The sequence below is a fragment of the Heterocephalus glaber genome, unplaced genomic scaffold (assembly GCF_053883595.1).
Source record: "Heterocephalus glaber isolate CG9 unplaced genomic scaffold, H.glaber_assembly_v1.0 deba00001610, whole genome shotgun sequence".
Classification (NCBI taxonomy): domain Eukaryota; kingdom Metazoa; phylum Chordata; class Mammalia; order Rodentia; family Bathyergidae; genus Heterocephalus; species Heterocephalus glaber.
In genome coordinates, this window is record NW_028258381.1 from 24,781,699 (window position 1) to 24,803,747 (window position 22,049).

The 22,049-nt window shown below is 37.5% G+C and overlaps 2 protein-coding genes across 4 annotated transcripts in view; one reads left to right on the forward strand and one right to left on the reverse strand.

The window, feature by feature from the left end:
• LOC147822658 (uncharacterized) overlaps window positions 1-22,049 on the reverse strand; it is a 133,891-nt gene that overhangs the window by 3,341 nt on the left and 108,501 nt on the right. The window contains exon 4 of one of the 3 annotated variants that reach the window (XR_015445271.1): window positions 6-21,908. The exons of the other annotated variants lie outside the window; for them this stretch is intronic. The gene's annotated coding sequence lies outside the window, so the exon portion shown is untranslated. Of the gene's footprint in view, window positions 1-5; window positions 21,909-22,049 lie in introns of those variants that run through there. 3 annotated transcript variants of the gene reach the window in all.
• The window catches only part of LOC110348143 (cytochrome P450 3A4-like), a 28,931-nt gene continuing 7,429 nt past the window's right edge, over window positions 548-22,049 (forward strand). The window contains exons 1-2 of the mRNA XM_087196518.1: window positions 548-553; window positions 14,437-14,607. Of these exons, the coding sequence (XP_087052644.1) occupies window positions 548-553; window positions 14,437-14,607 (177 nt within the window). The remainder of the gene's footprint in view (window positions 554-14,436; window positions 14,608-22,049) is intronic.

Sequence of the window (22,049 nt, forward strand, 5' to 3'; positions counted from 1 at the left end):
TGAGAATACGGTAACTTATTGGTAAAATGTGTTAACTCACAAATACCTCTCCTGATTCTGTTTCCTCCTTTAACATCCTGAAATAGTTATATCACCGTAGGTAGCCTTCGTGAAGGCTTTCTCTAGGAGACCTCAGATGACATCTATAGCTTCCATTGGAAAGTGTGAAAGACATCTACACCTATTCATTCATACGTGATTCATGGCCAAATGGATGAAGGTCATGTGCAGTTATTGTGCCAGGTGTGCGCTGTAAGCCACATAAGCATCTTTCTCAGCAGTAGCATTCCATGGAGGGAGAGAAGCACATGTGCTTTGTCAAAGGTATTCACGGGCTATACCTGCGGAAACTCAGGGATGATAAAGCCCCTCCCAGAGCTATTTTAAAATGACAGCAATATTAAGTAAATTTAAAAAGACACAGAAGCTCAGATATGGCATGGCTTCTCTTATATGAAAAACCCAAAGCATAAATAATTTAAAGGGCAAAATAAAAAATAGATGATAGAAAAAAGAGAGATAAGTTATAAGGAGAAGAGAAGGTGATATGAAGGTGAGGGGAGATTGGAGGGAGTGGAAGGAAAGGGGTAACAAAAAAGAAGATTAGGATATGTTCATGTACCAGTTGCCCGTGATCAATGTATTTACTATGTATCACAAACATATACTAATAAAAAATTTAAAAGAATAAAAATAAAATAAAAAAGGAACCAAATTTGAGTAGAAGCAAAATACAAACATGAGAAGTTTGGAGATAATACCCAAGCATAGTGGGATTGAAAATCTAGAGAATTCTAATATACTTCTGCCACTTCATTTTTCATCACTGGATGCTATCTAGTAACATAACACTACTACCTCCACTGTACAGATTTACAAACTGAGGCTCAATGCCTGAATGTGGCTTCCAAATAGCTATTTCTATCATAACAAAATATTTTCTCTAAAGCTAATATGAAGACAGATTGAGAAATCCTGTGCTGCCTGGCACAGTAGTATTCAACACCTGCCACTCCCTAACAAGAGCCACTACAGAGTGTAGGAGGAGTCAAGGGGGCAGCAGCCATTCCTTCACATCTAGGTTCCTTCTTCCATTATAGTCTTGTGGCAGGACTCCCCATGTGTCTTCCACAACCAGCACTCCATCTCATACAGCAGAGAGAAAGAAAGAGGTGAGTCATGCCATTTCAAAGGCTAATGTTGTGGAGGACCTGCTTCTCTTTGTTCCCAGCCAGAGAGGTGTACAGAATGCTTTCAAACATTGAGATATTACAGTGTCATCTAATAAAAATTGCTAATGAAATCAGCTCCCTCTAACCAAAGCCTTTTGTATGAATATTTTTTGATAAAAATCTACTGTGGAACTAATATGAATTCATCCTACTCCAAAACACCTAATTGGCAAATATGATGTTATACCATAGGGTAACGTGACCTTCTACTTGGTCTGGTCACCTCTTGTCCTCTCACACCTGGTTGGGGATTTATACCAATAGGAACAACTCCTTGAGAATAAAACACAGCTAGCACCATGTTCTAACAAATGCAATGGCCTTGTTCTACAAAGGGCAATGAAAAGTGGCATGCTTTTTGTGAATTCAATTCAATAGAGAGTAATCTCTTCAAACATTAAGAGCTTTGAATACTAAGAGTTGTACTATACACTTGCAGAAAGACACTATGTGTTGGAAGAACATCCCAAATCCTCTAGTCTTTCATTTACTCACATACTTATTGAAGAAATTGATATGCCTCTTTAAATGTCTGGTTTAAATGCTTAGAATATGTAGATGACTAACACTGAGATGTTCTTCTGACTTTAGAGAGATAAGAACCATGATAATTACAGTTGAGCAATGTAAAATTAATCATATTGGTATGAGAAAAAGTCCCTATCAATATTGAATGCCTTATCTTTTTTTTCTTTTCCTTTACAAGAGATAAAAGTGAAATCTCAGATGACACTCAGGGAGGCATTTGGCTTAGATGTCAGTGTCAGAGGACAATTGGTTCATAGACTTGGTGATACAAGGATCACAATCAGTCTGATTTCAAATTTTCATGTATTTTAGTAAAGCATTGGTTCTTCATTTTTGTCTGCAGATGTTCAATGAGTAAATAAATACAGGATAACTGCTTGCCATCTCTGTCTTCAAGATGCATTTTTCTCAGTATGCTACCTTAAAACTTGAGTGAGATTCCTACTGAATTCTGCATGTGGAGATGTTAATCATTTAGAGAACATTCATACTCGATGTAACTTTACCTAATCTCTCCTCCCCCTTCAAAGCTAAAGACACCAAGATGAAGGAAGGCAGAATATTTTGAAGAATGACAAAATAACCATAATAGAAAGATTGTCAACTCCCAGCTTTTTTGATATCCTGTTTCAGATCAGGCAAGAAGTGCCTCAAATTCTGCAATCATTGCCCTAAACCTGGTGGAGGGCCCAATCATTGACCTAACTCCATCTTGCCTTTCTGATTTGTTCTTTTGTTGAGTCATTCTCTCTTGCATTCACCTTGAATTTCAGAAATAATAGTTCTGATACTTTGACAAGCATGAATTTATCCCCTAAACAGGGGCAACTTTCTTATAATTGAAAGTCCAGGTGAATGATTTGAAGAGGGTGATCCACCAGACCTAGCCTGATCACAATCGCCTGCTGTGGAAGCCTCCAACCTTTACCTGCATTTGTTTCCTCTATTCCACCAACGTTGTTGGCAGCTAGAAGACAGAAGCTTCACTGTTCTCAGTGGGGTTCTACTGAGAACAAATTCCTTTTGACCTTCACCACCTAGCCAGAACTAGTATGTTGATACATCCAGAGCCAGATCCTCATGGGAAGTCTAACTTAATTTCCACTGACTCACTGAAAAAGTTTCAGTGTAGGGGGTAGCATTTCTCTGGAATGATTTTTGCACTGGATTAAAATTTTACAATTCCTAATCTTGATTGTGCATAAAAGGAGAAGAAAGCAAAGTTATTTTTCTGTCAGGTAAGGCCTCCTTCTCAGTACAATAGACTTGATTTTGCCAATTTGACAAAAACCAGGAGATATCTAAAATTTGTGGTTAGAGGAAGGGAATAGCCAGCTCTTCTGGGCCTTGTGATTTGGGGTGGTGAGGGAAAGGGCAGAACTGGGAACATGTCCTTTTTCATTGGTAGACATGAGTGCCTCAGCACAATGTCACTGTGTTGATTGTGCTGTGTGCCTATGTTCAGAATGTGTTCCAAGCACTAAATAAGACAATCAAAATCCATGCCCTCGAGAAGTTTAACATGTAATAGTCCTGGGAGAATCTGACCAAATAAACAAACATAAAAATATTGAATTACAAACTCTGACAGATATTATGGAATATAGGAACATTTTAGTGAAGTTCCCAACTTGACGCAGTTTCAATTTGACTGTTCTCCCTTCCTTTTTTCCTTAACTCTTACTGCATTTGAATGACACAAAAGCAGAATTAACAAAATTTGGGGGATGGAAAGTGTGAGAGTGTGGGTATAGTTATACCCAGGCTTGTTTTTGTTGTACCAAGCGAGCTGGTAAATCACCAAATACTGGGACAAATGACAAAGTTAAAACTGAAAAGAGTTTATTCAAGTGCATGGACTCCACCCTCTAGTAGAGTGAAGTGCCAAGTCCGGGAACAGCACAGCTTTTATAGGTTGTTATAACAGCACAGCTTTTATAGATGGTTATTTAAAGAAGTTCAAGGGGGGATCTACATGTTTTCTTACTCAGTTGCAAAACATTTTTCACCACTGAGCTATCTTGCTGCCTTGTCAGGTTAGGGCAATTCACGGGGAAGGGAGGCACCAGGCACCATCCCTTTCCGAGAAGCGATGAAGCAAGTTTACAGAAGCAGAACAAGCAGTTACTAAAATGCACTCTGTATGAGGAGGGGTATGAGGGAAGTTCATCTTCAGGAGAAGATGGCGTTTCTTAGGTTCATCTTGGTCTCACAGTTTCCTCATCTGTTCAAGAGATAATTGACCTAACAGGCCTCGGTTGGTTCTTCTTCTCCCAATCCCAATCCTCAGTCTAGACTACCTGCCTCTCTCAGCCTCTGTGTCTCTCTAAGAGTTTCTAATGCAAATGCTCACCTGATTAGTCTCATTTATATCACCAGTGGTCTCTCAGAGCTGCCAGCCTAACTAAGCGCCAAGAGCTCCTGAGGGCAGGATGGAGCACAGAGATAAATAGGACCAACCCAGGAGAAGATTGTCATCATGGAGGTCCTAGGCTCTCAGTTCTGGAGTGGTTTCTCAACTGGAAATGCAGAAACACACACACACACACACGTGCACATGTGTGCATGCACACGCATAGAGAAGTGCACACAGAGAACTTAAACAAAAAAGGTAATATTCATTGTTCTGAGAAATTAGTTTTATTAACTGATGAAATCAGTCCAACAATCTTAATAGCTAGTATTAGGAACTCACTATCACAGATGAGCAAAGCCCTAAAAATGTTACATGACCTACTAAAATTTACATGGCAAATTACTAGTAAAACCATTACTGAAAGTTGGATGATCTAGGTTTAGAACCACAGGTGTTAATCTTTGAATACAAGATTATGTCCACACAGAATTAGTAGGTGGACAGATTCCTCAGCCAAAGCCTTCTGAATGGACAATGGCAGAGCTCTGGCCCTACCTGGAATGAGGTAAAATTGCCTATAAGCCCATTGATGAATTCTGAAATGTGATGGGGGTTGTCATTCCTCCTCCATCACCCTGGAGGTTAAAAGCATCATGTAGATTTTGTGGTGGAAGAAATATAATAGAATGCAATGTGTTCCCAATACTGTTGGAATTTGCATTACATGTGTATATTAATTTTGGAAATATGGTTTTTTATTTTATTGGTTCTGCTCATCAGGAGTAGTTGATATCTTTCAATTTTCTGATTCTTTTTTGATTTACTCTTTGAGTACTGTAGTTTTTATTATAGAGGTCTTTCACTTCCTTAATTAGGTTAATTCTTAAGTATTTAATTTTTCTTTTTTATCGTATTAAATTCTTTTACTGGTACATTGTAGGTATACAACACAATTACATTTCTCATTGGGAATTGTACCTTTATATAATGCATCTTGGTTCTTATTTTTTCCCCATTCCTAGCCCTCCCTTCACGCCCTCCAACCTTCCCTATTTACAAAGAATTTATTTCCATTTTTTCCATTTCTCATCATTTTTTCCTTTCCCTTTTTTCCTTTCCCCTGCCCCTCCCACTACCCCTACCCCTTTGGACCTTTTCTTCCTATTTTGCATTATCGATTATTCATTCTAATCATTGGTACATTTTAGGTATACAATATAATGACATTCATCATTGGAAATTTGCACCTTTACATAGTCTCTCTTGGTTCTTATTTTTCACCCTTGCCCAGCCCTCCCTTCAACGCCTCCAGTCCTCCCTATTTACAAAGATTTTGTTCCTATTTTTCCATTTTCTCATATTAATCCCATTCCCTTCTATGCTTTCCCCTAGCCCTCCCACTTCCTTTCCCTTTGCCCCTTTTCTTCCTATTTCACATTACCTATTATACATTTAGTCCTTATTTACACTTTCAGTTTCTCACACCAGAGAAACTATTCAGTATTTACACGTGTGTCCTATTTATTTCACTTAAGAGTATTGCCTCAATGTGCATCCACTTAGCTATAAATGCTAACGCTGAGATCCCACTTCATTCCAGAAAGAATGGCTGCTATCATGAAATCAACCAATAACAAATGCTGGCGGGGCTGTGGGGAAAGAGGAACCCTTCTCCACTGCTGGTGGGAGTGTAGACTGGTGCAACCACTGTGGAAATCAGTATGGAGATACTCCAAAGAACTAGGACTGGAAGTCCCATTTGACCCTGCTATTCCACTGCTGGGGATCTTCCCCAAAGAATTAAAAGAATCATACCACAGTGATATATGTGCACCCATATTCATAGCAGCACAGTTTGTAATAGCTAAAACTTGGAAACAGCCCAAATGCCCATCAACTGGAGACTGGATAAAGAAAATGTGGTTTTTTTATAAAATGGAGTACTACTCAGCCATAAAAAATGAGAAATTAGTATTTAATTTTTCTTGGTGCTATTGTATTATCTTTCCTAATCTTTCACAGTTGGTTCATTATTAGTGTACAGGAACACTAGTGATTTGTTTTTGTTTTTGTTTTTGAAATTCACATACTTTATTAAAAGCACAAAATTAAACATAAAAGTAGCATACTAAAATGAGTTACAAAATGCACACTTCTAAACACTGACAGGCACTACAGCACTAGAACTTGGAACAAAAAAACCAAGTCAACACATCTGCAGTTGAAGGAATGAGCTATTAAATTTTGTAGGCAAAATATTATGATATAATGGGAATGCTTGTTATATGTAAAATATTCTGATTATTATTTAAATCAACAATTTCTGCATGGTGCTAAACATTTTATTATAGGTCTTTTTAAATCGCCTCTTTTCTTCTCAAAACAGTGCCTCCATTTTCTATATTCCAGATTGTTATTATATGAGTGCATACAGTTAGCCCTTAAGGTCTAACTTAATTTAGGAGTATCCCTTTTATTTAAAAGATTCTTAATTTGTAGCTAGGCATGGCAGGACACACCTGTAACCCCAACTAATGAGGAAGATAAGGTAGGAGTCTTGTTTGAACCCAGGAGCTTCAGATCATCCTGATCAAGAGAGAGAGATCTGGTCCCAAAGCCCCCCAAAATGTAATTTTTCAATTATTGTAATTTAAAAAGAAATGGCTCATTTTCTAAGAATTAAAGCTGCAACAATAAAAATCAAAGGCAACATTTTTGAGAGGGGAATCCCCAGAATCTAATGATGTGATGATTATATCATTCCTTCAATGCTAGACACAAACGACACAGGAACAAAATAATTTGATTTCCATCACTAACAAATAACATCTGTATACAGAAATAAAGCTTTGCATCCAAGCAGTTCTATGGCAGATAAATCTTTAGGTCATGTGTTTGGGAGGAAAAGCTTACATAATCATTGTGTTACTTTTAGGTCTTATTAAAAAGGTATTTTTTAAAAATAACATGATGTAGATGACTACTAAGCATTTTTTCATTTTTTGCAGTGATAACTTATTTCATAATGATGCATGTTTACTTTAGGTATATAGTAACTAAGGGAGGGTTCTGCATAAAGATAAAATTTCTCGGAATACCCCAGCTTTTAAGTATTAATGAGAAATTTCCTACAGGCAAGGAACAAATTGAGGAAGTGGAAGCTAAATAAGTTAGTCAAGCTAAATCTTAATAGAGGTTATCTTTTGGACTCACTTACATGTCTTTGTTATACTGCATGCCCTGATTTGTTTTACTTATTTAAACCCAGTCACTATATTTAACACACATCCTCTGGCGTGTGCCACCTGATAGGACTGTTCCATGCCACCCAATGGAACAGTCATGCAAGTACCACTGGTGCTTTAGAGCCAGTCGCAGCAATACATATGAATTATGGCCCTGTCATGAACGTATTAAATAGCTCCAAAGAGTGTGAGAGATGGGCTGTAATATCTACTATTTTGTAGATGATTCTTATTGACTTAAAATCTCTCATCTCAGGCTGGCAATGTAACTCAGTGGTAAAGCTCATGCCTAGCATTCATGAGGCCCTAGGTTCAATCCCCAGTACTGCAAAACAAAACGGAATAAATCTGCTTATGAAAATATATTCGTGTGGGCCATAGATTCACCAGGAAATCTGAACACAAGGAAATGGGTTACAGTGGAAAATTATGTTGGTGATAAGGTTGAAGTTAGAAGTTCCTAACTACACAATGAAAGAATGTTTTATATCAGTGGAAATGCCGGTCAGATTGTCAGGCTGTTTGTTGCATCATGGACACTAGTAGGTGATTATGAGCTCGTGGGTGAGAAAAAGAAGTTTTTAGCCAACTGGCCCTGAGCTATTGGACAACTGTAAGGCTTGGATTGCTTTCTGGCTCTGTCTGCCTGCCTGCCTGCCTGTCTGTCTGTCTCTGGGAATGTAACTCCCAGGGCCTCACACATGCTAGCAAACATACTGTCACTGCCACATCCTCCAGTCCTATATTTCCATCTCTGAGAGAGCAAATTAGGTAACAACACCCCAACGCTAGCTCTTCTAACACCAGAATGCTGCCCTTTTCCAGGGCGAGAGCTACATGCCCCAAGATGCGAAGGACTCCAAGTACCTGCGGTGATCTAGCCCTTAATCTTTCTAACCTCAATCTTCCTAGGTCTCATTGCTTGGGGACAAGAAAGTTCCATGGCTGTCTGTAGGTGGTGTGCAGCTAAAACTGGTAGAGGCAGTCAGGTTGAAGCATTCCCTTCCAGCTCCTATATTATGTCAGATTTTGGCTGGTGGTCTTGTTTCATTTAAACAGAACATTGGGAGGCTCAAGTGGCACAGTGAAGTAGTACTTTGTAATCTGGTAAAGGGAGGTCAGAAAACAGCTTCCACTGAACAAGCACAATGTAAATAAAACTGTTGCTAAAGTTGTGCTAGGAGTAGGTTTCCTTCCTTGAAGGGAACAAACTGCCCTACACTGGCCATACTTAACTAGGAAATGAAATCGTGCAATGCTTGCCAATTTATTTTGGGGTTCTGGATCTTAAAGAGGGAATAGAGGTCAACATTAATATTTTAAATGTCACTTGAATACATATTGATATACATGCTAACTGATTATATAACAATAATTTTCTGTGAAAGATGAAATCTGAACTGATCATAATGAAAGCAACTATCTTGCAATTTACAGGGTGTTTCAGTGCTTGTAGACACTGAAAAAAGAAAACTTCTGCCACATACAACCTACCTGAGGGGTGTGTGTGCATGTAATTGCATGTGTTTGTGTGTGTGTGTGTGTGTGTGTGTTAACTATGGATTCACTTAAAAAGCAAACAATCTTTGCTAGTAGTCTTGCTAAAAAAAAGTACTTCTACTATGGTTTAGTGGAGTTACCTAATGGTGACCTGTTACTTGCTACCAATTTTCTTTTCTGGTAAGATGTAGCTAACTAGAAGTCCCCACAACAGCAAATGTTTTATGTAAGTCTTAGAGCAAAAAGAAAAAAACCTCTCCTTTTCAAAGCCTTAGGAATAACTTTCTCTTACTGACTTTTCCACTGTTTATCACAGTCTTATTACACTAAAAAAAGAAAAGCTCTAAAGATTGCTTTCATGGACTATGTACCTAAGTGCAAAAAAGGTGGAACACTAGTGATTTTTTATGTGTGGATTTTGTATCCTGCTACATTACTAATTTTATGATTAATTCTAAGAATCTTTTAAAAAAAATTCTTTTATTGGTACATTTTAAGTATACAATACCTTTATATTTCTCATTGGGAGCTTGTAACTTTACAAGATGTATCTTGGTTCTTATTTTATCCCCATTCCCAGCTCTCCCTTCACCCCCTCCACCCTTCCCTATTTACAAAGACTTTGTTTCCAGTTTTTCCATTTCTCATAATTTTTCCTCTCCCTTCTTTCCTTTCCCCTGCCCCTCCCACTTCCCCTACCCTTTTGGACCTTTTCTTCCTATTTTGCATTATCAATTATTCATTCTTATCATTGGTACATTTTAGGCATACAATATGATGACATTCATCATTGGGAATTTGCACCTTTACATAATCTCTCTTGGTTCTTATTTTTCCCCATTTCCCTGCCCTCCCTTCAACCCCTCCATCACTCCCTATTTACAAAGACTTTGTTTCCATTTTTCCATTTTCTCACATTAATTCCATTCCCTTTTCTTTCTCCTACCCCTCCCACTTCACCTTCCCCTTTGCCCCTTTTCTTCCTATTTCACAGTATCTATTATACCTTTTCGTCCTTATTTACACTTTCAGTTTCTCACACTAGAGAAACTATTTGGTATTTAAACATGTGTGTCCTATTTATTTCACTTAAGAGTATCGGCTCAATGTGCATGCATTTAGCTATAAATGTCTCTAATTTCTCATTTTTTATGGTTGAGTAGTACTCAATTTTGTAAAAAAAAACAAACACATTTTCTTTACCCAGTCTACAGTTGATGGGCATTTGGGCTGCTTCCAAGTTTTAGCTATTACAAATTGTGCTGCTATGAACATGGGTGCACATATATCACTTTAATATGATTCTTTTAATTCTTTTTGGAAGATACCCAGCTGGGGAATAGCTGGGTCAAATGGGACTTCCAGTCCTAGTTCTTTGGAGTATATCCATACTGATTTCCACAGCGGTTGCACAAGTCTACACCCCACCAGCAGTGGAGGAGGGTTCCTCTTTCCCCACTGCCCTGCCAGTATTTTTTATTGGTTGATTTCATGATAGCAGCCTTTCTTTCTGGGGTGAGGTGTAGTCTCATTGTTGTTTTCATTTGCATCTCTCCAATGACCAGTGGTGCTGAACATATTTTCATGTGTTTATTTGGTATTTCTACTTCTTTGTCTGACAAATGTCTGTTCATTTCAGATGCCCATTTTCCGATTGGTTCTTTAAATTTGGGAGATCTGATTTTTTTAAGTTCTTTATAGATTCAAGATAGTAGGCCTTTAACTGAGGAAAAGCAGTGAAGATTTTTTCCCACATTGTAGATTGTCTCTTCACACTGTTGGTGGTTTTCCTTGCTGTGCAGAAGCTTTTTTAATAAGAAGAGATCCCACTTATTAATTGTTTGTGCTAGCTCACCGGCAACTGAGGTTTTGTTCATAAAATCTTTTCTTTGTCAATGTCTTCAAGAGTTCTACCTAACCTCTGTTCCAGTTGGTTCAGCGTTTCTATTTTAATATTTAGATCTTTAATCCATTTTGAATTTAGTTTACTGCATGGGCAGAGATATAGGTCTAATTTAAATCTTTGGCAAGTTGAAACCCAATTTTTCCAGCACCATTTATTAAAGAGGCTATCTTTCCTCCAGTGAGGGTGGTTGGCTCCTTTATCAAAGATGAGATGGCTGAGTGTGTCTGGCATTGTGTCTGCATCTTTTAATCTGTTCCACTGGTCCTCAGGTCTGTTTCTTTGCCAGCACCATGCTGTTTTTATCACAGAAGCTTTGTAGTATTGTTTCAAGTTGGGGGTTGTGATACGCCCTGCCATGTCTTGGTTACTTAGAATTCCTTTTGCTCTTCTGGGTCTCTTCTTGATCCAAATGAGTTTTTGGATTGTTTTTCTCAAGATCCGTGAAGTATGCTGCTGGGATTTCAGTTGGGATTGTATTGAATCTATACAGCAGTTTTGGAAGTATGGCCATTTTCACTATATTGATTCTTCCTACCCAGGAGCAGGGGATGTCTTTCCATTTCCTGATATCGTCTTCAATCTCTCTTTTGACAGTACTGTAGTTTTCAGAGAAGAGTTCTTTGATTTCTTTTGTTAGGTGGATTCCTAGGTATTTCATATTTTTGGGGTGCTATTGTGAAAGGAATTATTTGCCCTATTTCTGTCTCGGTGAGTCTGTCATTTGTGTAGAGGAAAGTTATTGATTTTTGTGTGCTGACCTTGTATGCAGCTTCTCTACTGAATTTGGTTATTAGGTCTAGAAGCCTTTTGGTGGTGTTCTTGGGGTCTTCTATATAGAATATCATGTCATCTGAAAATAAAGACAATTTGACTTCTTCATTTCCTATCTTTATTCCTTTTATTGCTTTTGCTTGTCTAATTGCCATGGCTAATGTTTCCAAAACTATATTGAACAGGAGTGGTGATAATGGACATCCTTGTCTTGTTCCTGATTTTAGTGTGAAGGATTTCAGTTTTTGACCATTTAGTATGATATTGGCTGTTGGTTTTTCATAGATGGCTTTTATCAGATTGAGGTACAGATCATCTATTCCAATTTTTTGTAGGGTTTTTATCATAAATGCATGTTGGATTTTGTCAAATGCTTTTGCTAGATCTATGGAGATAGTCATATGGTTTTTGTCCTTGGCTCTATTGATATAATGCATTACATTGAATGATTTGCATATGTTGAACCATCCCTGCATACTTGGGATGAATCCCACTTGATCAAGGTGTATGATCTTCTTGATGATCTTCTGCATTCTATTTTCCAGTATCTTATTAAGGATTTTTTCACCTATGTTCATTAGTGAGATTGACCTATAATTCTCTTTTTCTTTGGTCTTTCTCTGCTTTGGGGATCAAGGTAATGCTTGCTACCAGGAATGAATTTGGGAGTATTGCTTCCCTTTCAATTTCATTGAAGAGTTTATACAATAGTGGCAGTAGTTCCTCTCTAAATGCCTTGTACGATTCAGCAGTGAAGCCATCAAGACCTGGGCTTTTCTGAGTTGGTAAGTTTTTAATTACTTTTAAAATTTCATTGGTTGATATTGGGTTGTTTAGAATTTTTAGGTCTTCTTCATTCAAGTTTGGTAATTCATACGTGTCTAGGAATCTGTCCATTTCTTCTGTGATTTCCATCTTATTGGCATATAGGTTTTTGAAGTAGGTATTGATGATCCTTTGGGTTTCTGCTATGTGTGTTGTAATTTCACCCTTTGCATTCCTAATTGCATGGATTTCGGCCTTTCATTTCCTTTTCCTGATAAGGTTGGCTAAGGGTTTGTCAATTTTATTTGTTCTTTTGAAGAACCAACTCTTGGCTTCATTATTTTTTGGTATCATTTTCTTAGTCTCCATTGAATTGATTTCTGCTCTGATCTTCATAATTTCCTCCCTTATATGAGTTTTGGGTTTGTCCTACTGTTCTTTTTCTAGAAGCTTGAGGTTTAGCATCAGTTTGTTTAATTAGGCTTGTTCAGTTTTCCTAATATGTGTATTCACTGCTATGAAGTTCCCTTGTAAGACTGCTTTCATTGTGTCCCATAGATTCTGATATGCTGTAGTGTCATTGTTATTTAATTGAAGGAACTGTCTAATTTCTCCTTTAATTTCTTCTGTGACCCATTGGTTATTCAGAAGTGTGTTGCTCAATTTCCATCTGTTTATGAAATTTTTGAGGGTGGGTCTTCCCTCCTCAATTTGTAGTCTACATGTCAGTCATCCACATATACACCCAGAAGTGTGCTCCACTAATCAGCTATGTGTTTGTTAATCCATTTATGTTGATATATCACAATTAATGATCATATAGGGATTGAACCCAGGGCCTATTGAACATGCTGTGCAAGCATCTACTGTTGGTGTATACCCTAGGCCTTCTTAATTTTGGGATGGATCTCTTCATTTTACCTAGGCTGGCCTCAAACTTGGAGTCTTCCTGCCCCAGCCTATCACATAACTATGAAAACAGGCATTATCTACTAAGCCTGGCTCTGAGTATTTGTAAGGGCATGGAATACCTCTGAGCAATCTAGTTTCTTGTTACATATTGAATATCCGCTGGCATCCTGGCCTCTGATGTGTTTTGATGGTAATGATTTTAAGAGTATATTTATGCATTAAAACATTATTCTCCTGGACCAGGGATTTAGCTCAGTGGTTCTGCCGCCTGCCTCGAAAGCACAAGGCCCCGAGTTCAATTCCTGGTACCAAAAACAAAAATAAAAATACAGTATTCTGCTTTGGCTGTGTTTCATGAAATATGAATCAATAGTGCATATTAAGGTACAAAATGATAGTTTTTTTTCTCCAAGTACTGGGGATTGAACTGAGCTACATCCCCATCCCTTTTAAATATATTTTTTTGTTTTGAGACCAGATCTTGCTATATTGGTCTAAATTGTGAACTTTCTGGCCAGGTGTGGTGGCGCATGCTTATAATGCCAGCACTTGGGAGACTGAGGCAGGAGGATTGCTGTGAGTTCCAGGCCAGCCTGAACTACAAAATGAGACTTTGTCTCAAAAAAAAACAGTAGTAATCTTCCTGCCTCAATCTTTCAGAGTGTAATTACAGGTATGTGTCACTAAACCTGTCCTGAAAATAATAGTTTGTCTAATAAGGAACTGGTTGCCTTTAATTTCATTTCTTTGAAATAAATTTGTCACATTTCTTCAAGGTGAATTTGGTGCTACTAGTAGATAGCAGTAAGGTATGTAGAGGTAAAAATACAGAAATCAGCTGGGCATGGTGCCACATGCCTGTAATCCTAGTACTCTGGAGGGCTGAGGAAGGATGATTTCAAGTTTGAGCTCTGCCTTGCAACTTAGTGAGATCTGTCTCCAAATAAAATAGCCTAGAAATGAAGCTTAGTGCAAAGGTCCTGGGTTCAGATGACAGTTTTGCAAAACAAACAAAGACCCCCCCCAACATACAAAATATAGAAATAATTTTTCTATGTTCATGACTGCTAAATTTTATAAGAAAGTGAGATTTGGTTTTCTGCCAACAGTAAATATTTGGACACCCCAGAGAAATTGGGGGGAATATCTTCAGGAATTGAGGATTGATCCCCAAAGCTGTCAGTCTCACCATCCTACTGTGCCATTTGTGGGATGTTTTAGGGCTCAGTTGACTTTGAGGATGCAGCTGTGAAATTCACCCTGGAAGAGTGGGTGCTGCTGGATCATTCACAGAAAAGACTCTACAGAGATGTGATGACGGAAACCATCAGGATCTTGACTGCTGTGGGAAAAAAATGGAAAGACTGGAACATTGAAGATGATGACCAAAATGTGGGAAGAAATCTGAAAAGCTATATGGTCAAGAGACTGTGTGAAAATAAAGCAACTGTTCATTGTAGAGAAAACATCAGAATATCAAATCTGAGTCTCATCAAGGAAACTCAAACCTGTGGAGCATCATGTAAAGGGAGCTTGTGTGAAAGTCTTCATGTATCCAACATTCCTTAGTAAGCACCTCAGATCACATCCTGGGTGCAGACCATACAAGAGACAGAAATTTGGAAAGAAGACATATGAATGTAAGGAATGTGGTAAAGGATTCATTTATCACCAGTGTCTTTGGAAGCATGAGTGTACTCATACTTCAGAGAAACCTTATGAATGTAAACAGTGTGGCACAGGTTTCACATTTCTCAGTTCCTTTAAAAAAAATGAAAGAAGTCATATAAGGGAGAAGAGCTATCAATGTAAGGCATGTGGGAAAGTCTTCGGTAGTAACCAAATATTTAAGGTACATATGAACATACACACTGGAATGAAATTCTACCAGTGTAAGCACTGTGGGAAACCCTTCCTATATTACTCATCATATAAAACTCATGAAAAGAATCACACTAGAGAGAGATCTCCCAAAGGTACACAATGTGGTGAATCCTTCAGTGTCCTGGTAAATCTGCAATATCATGAAAGCACTCATGGTACAGAAAAATTTTGTAAATGTACAGTATGTGGTAAAGACTTCACATGTCCACATCTTTCAATTACATAAAAATACTCATACTGGAGAGAAACTTCATAAATGCCAGGAATGTGGGAATTCCTCTGTTTGTCTTACAAGGCTTCAGAGGCATGTGAAAATGTACACTAGAGAGCAACCTTATAAGTGTACAGAATGTGGGAAGGCTTCCAGGACTTCATGCTTCTGTGAAGTACATGGAAGAATTCATACTGTAGAAAAACCTTACACCTGTAATCAATGTGGCAAAGCATTCAGGGTTTCTAATACCCTTCAAGATCATGAAAAATGCATAGTGGAGAGAAACTCTATCAGTGTAAAATGTGTCATAGAACCTTCAATAGTTCAAGCTCAGTTCAAGTTCATGAAAGGACTCACAGTGGAGAGAAATGCTATGAATGTGAACAATGTAATAAAGCTTTCACTTATTCCCACTCTCTTGAGGGTGCATATAAGGTTATACTATCAAGAAATGCTGTGAATGTAAATATGGTTGGAAGGCCTTTGGTTGTTCCAGTTATACTGGAGTATATGGGAATACTCACTGAAGAGAAAAATGTGGTAAGAACTTCACTTAGTCAAGTGACATTTGAGAGTATAAAACAGAAAAACCCAAAACCAACCAAACTTCTGGGAAAAAAACACTGCATGTAAAAGAATGTAGTAAAGCTAAGGGCTTACATTTCTGTGTCATTGCGCAACACTTCATAGAAGGAAATTCTAAGATATGTGGAAAACCCATCTCATCACACAACAATTTGAGTATACTAGTGAGAAATTACTATGGAAAAAAATCCTATAAATATAAAGAATGTTAAACTTAAAAAAACCCCAACTCTTCAATTCATTGATTTTTTATATCATTTTCTTAGCCTCCATTGCATTGATTTCTGCTCTGTTCTTTATAATTCCCTCCCTTGTACAACCTTTGACTTTGTCTCACTCTTTTTTTTCTAGGAGCTAAAGGTTCAGCATTAGGTTTTTTATTTGAGCTCACTCTGTTTTCCTAGTATGAGCATTTACTGCTTTGAATTTTCCTTGTAGTCCTGCTTTCATTGTGTCCCACAGATTCCTATATGTTGTATTGACATTATCATTTAACTGTAGAAACTGTCTAATTTCTTCTTTAATTTCCTCTGTGACCCATTGGTTGTTCAGGAGGGTGTTATTCAATTTCCATGAGTTTGTGGAGTTCTTGCGGTTTCATATGTTACTGATCTCCTGTTTAATTGTACTATGGTCTGATAATATACAGGGGATAACTTCAATTCTTTTGGATTACTTAAACATGTCCTATGAGCTAGCATGTGGTCTGTTTTGGAGAATGACCCATGTACACCCAAAAAGAATGTATATTCTGATTTTGTGGCGTGGAATACTCTATAGATATCTGTTAAGTGCATTTGTTCAAAAGCTTGGTTCAGTTCTATTATTTTGTTATTGATTTTCTGTCCAGATGATCTGTCTATTTGTGACAGTGGGGTAGTGAGGTCCCCACTGCAATTGTATTACTGCTTATTTGGTTTTCCATGTCCATTAATATTTGTTTTGTGTAGTTGGGGGCATTCATATTTGGTGCATATATATTTAGGATTGTCATCTCTTCCTCTTGGACTGTTCCCTTTACAAGGATGTAGTGGCCTTCTTTGTCTCTCTTAATTAGTTTTGGTTTGAAATCTACTTTGTCTTCAAATAAGGTACCTACACCAATTTATTCTGGGCTCCTGTCACATGGAGAACTATTTTCCATCCTTTTACTTTCAGGCTATGAATTTCAATGTGAATTAAGTGGGTTTCTTGTATACAGCATACTGTTGGATTTTGCTTCTTAATCCATTCTGCCAGTCTATTTCTTTTGATTGGTGAGTTGAGGCCATTAACATTGATGGTTATAACTGATATTTATTGGCTTATCCTTGTCACGTTGTTTTCCTGTTGTTGGCTCTTTCATTTTTTATTTTCCCCCCTCTCCTTTTAATTTCTTGCCTTGCTTGGTAGGTTTGCTCTGTTGGGCCTTATGGAGTTGTGACCTTCATTTTCTTTTTCCAGGATATTGTTTAGAATTGTTTGGAGTGCTGGTTTGGTATTCATGAAATTTCTCACATGTTCTTTGTTGTGGAAGTATCTTATTTCCCCATCAATTTTGAAAGATAGTTTTGCAGGATACATCAGTCTAGGTTGGAGGTTGTTTTCTTTTAGGGCTTGAAATACCTCACTCCAAGCTCTCCTAGACTTGAGGGTTTGTGTTGAAAAGTCTGCTGTGATTCTGATGGGCTCCCCTTTGTGATTTGTTCCTTTTTTCTAACTTCTTGTAGTATTTTGTTCTTCTCTTCAGTTTCAGGGATCTTGATTATTATATGTCTAGATGTAGATTTTCTTTGATCATGGCTAACTGGAGCCCTATATGCCTCACTCATCTGTATGTCAAATTCTCTTGCTCTGTTTGGGAAGTTTTCTATCATTAATTCTGTGATCAGTTTTTTATGTCATTTGTACTTTCTCCTGAGTTTTCATGGATTCCTATCAGTCTTATAGTATTCTTCTTTGCATCATCAAGGAGCTACTGGATCGATTTCTCATGGTCCCTTACTATTTTTAAGAGATCTCTCTTTTCATGGTCACTGGCCGCCATCCTGTCTTCTGTATCTGATATTCTGTCTTTACATTTGCTCATTCTGCTGTGAATGATTTCAATAGAGTTTGTAATCTCCTGGATATCTGCTTGAATCTGTTTCACGGATTTCATTCTTTTCCTATGTTGTGTCTTCATAGTTTCCATTTCTTTCCTGTGCTGGGCATTCATGGTTTCCATCATGGTCCTGAGCTCATCTGTTATTTTATCTGTTTCTGTTCTACAGTCTCTAAACATGTCTTTCATTCTGTTCACAAGCTCTGTGTTTATCTGGGAAATTATTTTTATTTTGAATTTTTCTAGAGCCTCATCCATCTGTTTTGTTACTTCCTGTGCCATCAATGCAGGGTGTCCAGGTGATTCATTATCACACTTTTCCACCTCGTTTTCCCCAGAATTTGCCTTTGGTGAGATGATAATCTGGTTTTGTGCCTTGTTTAGGTGTTTTCTCATTTCTATTTTTGTTGTTGGTAGTATTATTTTTGTTTATTTCCTGGGTTGATACTTCAATATTGCTTATTGTAAGTATCTTTGTTGCTTGTATATAGAACCTTTATAGAATGATTGCTTCTCAGAAGTATCTTCCAGATATAGCTGGTCTTTAGGTTTTGAGTCTCTAATGACTCATAGGCAATCTCGTTTTCAGTATACCAGGAAGTCCAACTGATTAGATCAATCGCAACACCTTAGCCCTAGTGATACAATCAGCAACAACAATAGCATCAAGCACAGTTTAGAAAATGAGAGTTTGTGGCATTTATTAATCTATCACCTTTAAACATGTGAATTCAATCAAAATTGAGGACCAGCTCAAAGAATGTTTATAGTGAATAAACTCTTCAATATAGCAACTTTACCCTTTGTGATTGGGTCTTAGAAGGAGTTGGGGAGTGAGGAATAGATAGGTAGGATAGGGAAAGGTTAGAAGTGAGGCCAGAGGGCACAGGCAGATCACACAAACTATAGGAAGCTGTTGAAGGGAAGAGAAAAAGGCAGGATGAAAGAACAAAGACAAAAACAGAACAACTTAACAGCAATAGGGAGGCTAGAAACTGTATTCACTTCCTTTTAAAACTAATGAGAATTGAGAGAAGGAAAAAGAGAGAATAAAAGAAAAAGAAAAAATGAAATTTGAATTAGGACAGGAACAGGAACAAAAAGGGCGAGAAACTAAAAACAAGGTGGGAGAGAGGGAGCAAGAGAGCAACACACACACACACACACACACACACAGAGAAGAGAAAAAGAGAAAAAAGAAAAAATTGAAACAAGAAAAAATAAGAATTAAAAAATTATTAAAAACAGAAAAAAATTACTTTGAAAATAAAAAATAAAAATAAAGGGCCTCCTTCCGGGTATGTCTCTGCTGTCACAATAGACAGTGTGGGCAGGAGTGTGCAGATCTAAGTCAATTAGTCTCAGCAAGCCAGCAGCTGTCCCCTGAGTTTCAGGCTGATTTCTGGGTGCAAGGCCCAAGTTGAATTCTCTGACCTACTGCTGGGTTGAATTCTGCAAGGTACTACTGCAGGTTTCAGCTGCCCTTCCACTGAAGATAGTCCAGGTTCTGATTGGAGGTGGTGATCCCTCAAACTTACCAAGTACTGTGGTCTGTTGTGCATTTATTGCAGAGATTTTCTTCACTTTTCCAGTGGGCTACAATTTCCATCAAGGAGCCTCAGAGAGGCCCTCTTTCTCTTGTTCACTTCTACTCTATCTTCTGGAACTCAGAACAATGGCCTTTGTGACCCACTGCTCCTCTTCGGTGTGGATCCAGGTGCTGTGTTGTATAGCCCAGTGGCTATAGGTGGAGAGCAGGCAGCACAGTGGTGCTGGCACCCATTCTGCTCAGCTCTTCCACTTCTGTGCACCCAAGGGGTGGTGCTATTAGGCAGCCCATGTGGCTCAGCTCTGTCATTTTTTTCATTTTTTGATGATTGCCATTCTTTCTGGCATAAGATTTAACCTTAGCATTCTTTGCCAGCTGTTCTTCAGACAGAGGACTAATATCTAGAATATATAAAGAGGGCTAGGGATTTAGCTCAGTAGTCCCACTGCCTGCCTTGCAAGTGCAAGGACCCGAGTTTGATCCCTGGTACCAAAAAAAGAAAAGAAAAGAAAAGAAAAGGATAGAATATATAAAGAACTAAAAAATAATTAGATCACCTAAAACAAAAGATCCAATCAAGAAATGGGCAAGTGAAATGAACAGACTCTTCTGAGAAGAAGAATTGCAAATGGCCAGCAAATATATGAAAAAAAGTTCAACATTCCTGGCCATTAGAGAAATACAAATTAAAACAATGCTAAGAAGCTTTTCAATTTGATCTAGATCTATATGCTGATTCTTGCAATTATTTTCTATGCAACTGCAATCTTATTCAGTAAGTCTTTGTCTGTTCCTATGATTTCCTTTTTGTTTCTGAGGCATCTATTTGATTCCATTGTTCTATATGCCTATTTTTAAGCTAATATCATGCTGTTTTTGTTAGTATGGCTTTGTATAATTTGAAATTGGATATTGTGATGTTTCCAGCCTTGCTTTTTTATTTAATTTTTTTCCTAAAAATGCTTTAGTTATTCTGGGTCTTGTAGACTTCCATACAAATTTTAGGATTGTTTTTCTAGTTTCATAAAGAATGTCATCAGTACTTTATTGGGGATGTTTTTAAATCAATATGACATTTTTGGTAATATGACTATTTTAACAATATTAATTCTTGCAATTTGTGAACTAGGGAGCAATGATCATTCAATATACACAAATCAATAAATGTACTATACCCCTAAAAATAAGGTGTATTACACATGACAAGAGAAATCACATGACCATCTCAACAGATGTAGAAAAAAATTTTGAGGCTGCAGGATATGGTGGCACATTAACCCCAGCACTCTGAGAGCCTGAAGCTGAAGGATAGCAAATCTGAACCTAGCCTGGTGACTTAGCAAGACCCTGTCTCAAAATCAAATGTATGAAAAGGACTTGGATTTAGCTCATTGTGAAGGCCCTGGGTTGAGTCACAATAAGAAGTACCAAAAAAAGCTTATGACTATTCAACATTCCTACATGATAAAATCATAAAGAAACTTGGTACTACATGATCTTACCTCATATAATAAAAGTTATATAGAAGAAACTGACAGCCATCCTTATACTGCATGGAGAAAATTGAGAAATTTCCTTTAAAATTGGGAACAAGACAGGAGTGTTCATTCTCATTCCTGTTAAATTTTGTATTCGAAATTTTAGCCAGAGAAATTAGGCATGAAAAACAAAAGGATATAAATAGGAAAGGAAGAAGTCAAATTACCTCTATGTGCAAACAATATAATCTTTTATTTAAAGAACCTAAAAACACAGAATTTTAGATCTGAAAAATTCAGCAAACTTCACACTTGTTATATTCTTCACATTTTTATACCAAATAATTTCTAATTATCTTTATATTTTTTCTTTAATGCACTGATTAATTTGCATGTACTTGTGCTTCTCAATTTTCCTTTTATTTTTTATTTCTGACTTTATACCATGCTGATTGAGAAACATGTGCCATACTAGTTCTATCCTGATTTCTCTTTCTTGAACAGCACCAGACTAAAGCCTGGCTTATTAAAAGAGACTCTATTCCAATACGTAAAATGATAAGAGGTCAGAGAATTCATTCCGGCTCCTTTGGGCACTACAACAATTCAGAACTGGCTCCTGAGATCACTGCTATGGTTGTGGCCCTCTGTGACAAGCCCTGGTCAAGCAGTGGTTTGCAGTCCAAGCAAAGGTGTCAGAATTACCCCGTTTGAAAACCCTGATGGATTTTACTTACCTGAGAGGTATAAAAATGTAATTCCTCCAGATATATTTTACATTTTCACTGTTTCCTTTTATCTTTCTCTTCATTATAGCACTTTTTCCATTCCTCACTCCAATGTTTGAGGCATTAAATATCTCCGTGTTTCCAAAAGATACTATACATTTTTTCAAGAAATCTGTAAAAACGATGAAAGTTGCCTCAAAGAAAAACAACAGGTAAAATCTGGTGGTGGCTACATGAGAGTGTTCTTCTGTTGATCATTTATTGTGGTGTATACATATGATTTGGAGAACTCTAGGGATAGCAGAAGAGCGTT